Source organism: Oncorhynchus tshawytscha, linkage group LG14 (assembly GCF_018296145.1).
Source record: "Oncorhynchus tshawytscha isolate Ot180627B linkage group LG14, Otsh_v2.0, whole genome shotgun sequence".
NCBI lineage: Eukaryota > Metazoa > Chordata > Actinopteri > Salmoniformes > Salmonidae > Oncorhynchus > Oncorhynchus tshawytscha.
The window spans coordinates 5542956-5545455 of NC_056442.1; the positions used below are offsets into that span (position 1 = coordinate 5542956).

The 2500-nt window shown below is 49.0% G+C and overlaps 1 protein-coding gene across 2 annotated transcripts in view; it reads right to left on the minus strand.

Annotated features, from left to right (window-relative positions):
• LOC112241095 (unconventional myosin-X) overlaps positions 1 to 2500 on the minus strand; it is a 69879-nt gene that overhangs the window by 3769 nt on the left and 63610 nt on the right. For both annotated transcript variants that reach the window (XM_042296935.1, XM_042296934.1), the window contains exons 31-34: positions 2279 to 2500; positions 1678 to 1826; positions 977 to 1125; positions 381 to 588 (exon numbers count right to left, since the gene is read on the minus strand). The exon at positions 2279 to 2500 is cut by the window's right edge and continues 51 nt beyond it. In XM_042296935.1, the coding sequence (XP_042152869.1) occupies positions 381 to 588; positions 977 to 1125; positions 1678 to 1826; positions 2279 to 2500 (728 nt within the window). The remainder of the gene's footprint in view (positions 1 to 380; positions 589 to 976; positions 1126 to 1677; positions 1827 to 2278) is intronic.

Sequence of the window (2500 nt, forward strand, 5' to 3'; positions counted from 1 at the left end):
TTTGGGTGGTGGACCATTCTTGATACACATAAAAAAACTGTTGAGTGTGAAAAACACAGCAGCGTTGCAGTTCTTGACAAAAACCGGTGCGCCTGCCACCTACTACCGTACCCCATTCAAAGGCACTTAAATATTTTGCCTTGCCCATTCACCCTCTGAATGGCACACATACACAATCCATGTCTCAATTAAAGGCTTAAAAATCCTTCCTTAACCTGTCTCCTCCCCTTCATGTACACTGATTGAAGTGGATTTAACAAGTGACATCAATAAGGGATCATAGCTGTCACCTGGTCAGTCTATGTCATGCAAAGAGCAGGTGTTCTTAATGTTTTGTACAGTCAGTGTATGTCTGGCAGTATATGTGTGTGTGTGTGTACCTCTCCAGCGGTGGTGTGTGAATTGATGGAGATCTTGCAGGAGCCTCCTCCATGGCAGTAGACTGTAGTTGTCATCTCCTGCCTCACCAGTAGGGCCACGATCTCCTCCTGAGACGGAATAAAGTCCCTGGTCTTGGTCTTCTTCAGAGACTCATTGATAAAAGCAGAATAACGCTCAATCTCTGTGTTGGGGAAATGCTCTCGCACCCTGGGAGAACACACACAGAGACAGTCATGATACACACACACACACTAATAAAACATCTCTATACCTGTGATGGGTTCTGACTTCTAAACTTGAAGTCTATGAAATATCCTTGTTCATGGTAGTGAAGGAGAGAGGGGAAGGCAGAACGTTTACGTTCTGTCAGAACATGTTATTGTTATTGTTTGACAGCTGTTTGACCCATTAGGTGAATAAACTTGGTTTGAGCTTTTCCAAGTTGTCTGTTAGTTTTTACTTGGTTTATTTAAAACCTAACACCTGGGACATGCACTCACCTCTTGGGAATAGACACACACATGCACGCGCACGCGCACGCACGCACGCACACACACACACACACACACACACACACACACACACACACACACACCTTTTGAGGTGGAAGCGCAGGTATCTGAGGATGGTCCGGCTTGGGAGGAAGGTACAGCTCATACAGGTGAGGAGGTGCCAATGAGCCCGCTGATTGGGCTGATTGGGCTGAGGTACGTGATTGGTCTGCTTGATCACCTGACAGTATACCTGGAGAGAGCGGAAAGACAGTGTATGTGTATCCGCCTGTGTATGTATGTGTGTGTGTGTATGTGTGTGCCTGTATGTGTGTGTATGTGTGTGTGTGTGTGTGCCTGTATGTGTGCCTGTATGTGTGTGTGTGTGTGTGTGTGTGTGTGTGTGTGTGTGTGTGTGTGTGTGTGTGTGTGTGTGTGTGTGTATGTGTGCCTGTATGTGTGTGTGTGTGTGTGTGTGTGCCTGTATGTGTGCCTGTATGTGTGTGTGTGTGTGTGTGTGTGTGTGTGCCTGAATGTGTACCTGTATGTGTGTGTGTGTGTGTGTGTGTGTGTGTGTGTGTGTGCCTGTATGTGCCCAAGTATACAATCTTAGAAAAGAGGGTTCCAAAAGCGTTCTTCAGCTGTCCCCATAAGATAACCCTTTTTGGTTCCAGGTAGAACCATTTTGGGTTCCATGTGGAGAGGGCTCTACCTGACACCCAACGAACCCTTTTAGGTTCTAGATAGCACCTTTTTTTCTAAGAGTGTATGTGCTCATATGATGTGTGTGCCCATGTGTGTGTACCTCGTCTCGGAGAGGTCTCAGGTCCTGACAGGTCTGCAGTACCCCCCGTATGATAGGAACAGGGTCTGCCAGAGTCTCCATCTCCTGAAGAGAGTTAAACACTCGGATCGCTTCATCCTGAAGACTGGCATAGCCCTGCTGTCTCTGGACTGGAGGGGAGAGGAGGGGTGGGAGAGGGGGAGAGGAAAGGAGGGGAGAGAAGAGGAGAGGAAGGGATGGAGGGAGGAGAGGGAGAGAGGAAAGGAGGAAGGAGGAGGGGGAGAGAAGGAAAGGAGGGAGGAGGGGGAGAGAAGGAAAGGAGGGAGGAGGGGGAGAGAAGGAAAGGAGGGAGGAGGGGGGAGAGAAGGAAAGGAGGGAGGAGGGGGAGAGAAGGAAAGGAGGGAGGAGGGGGAGAGAAGGAAAGGAGGGAGGAGGGGAAGAGAAGGAAAGGAGGGAGGAGGGGGAGAGAAGGAAAGAAAAGTTATTGTCAAATCCATTCATGTTCAAGTCAGTGACAGTACAAGGAGGATTACCAGGAAGTGACAGTATCAGGAGGATTACCAGGAAGTGACAGTACCAGGTTTATGATGCAGGCTGTATTGTGACGGTCCACTCTACTTACTGACTTCTCCGTAGGGTAGTGGCAGTAGGGGGGAGTGTAGAGGGTGCTGAGTGTATCTGAGGATGGGATTCCTCCTGTAGGTCTGCTCCACTGCCTCAGGGTTCAGACTGCTGTCCTTGATATCTCTGATGAGCTGTAGTGTCGGTGTTTCTATGGGTGTCTTGCTGTCTATCACTGCCTGTATGGCTGCTATCCATCTCAGAGCTTCATTCAGCATCTTGG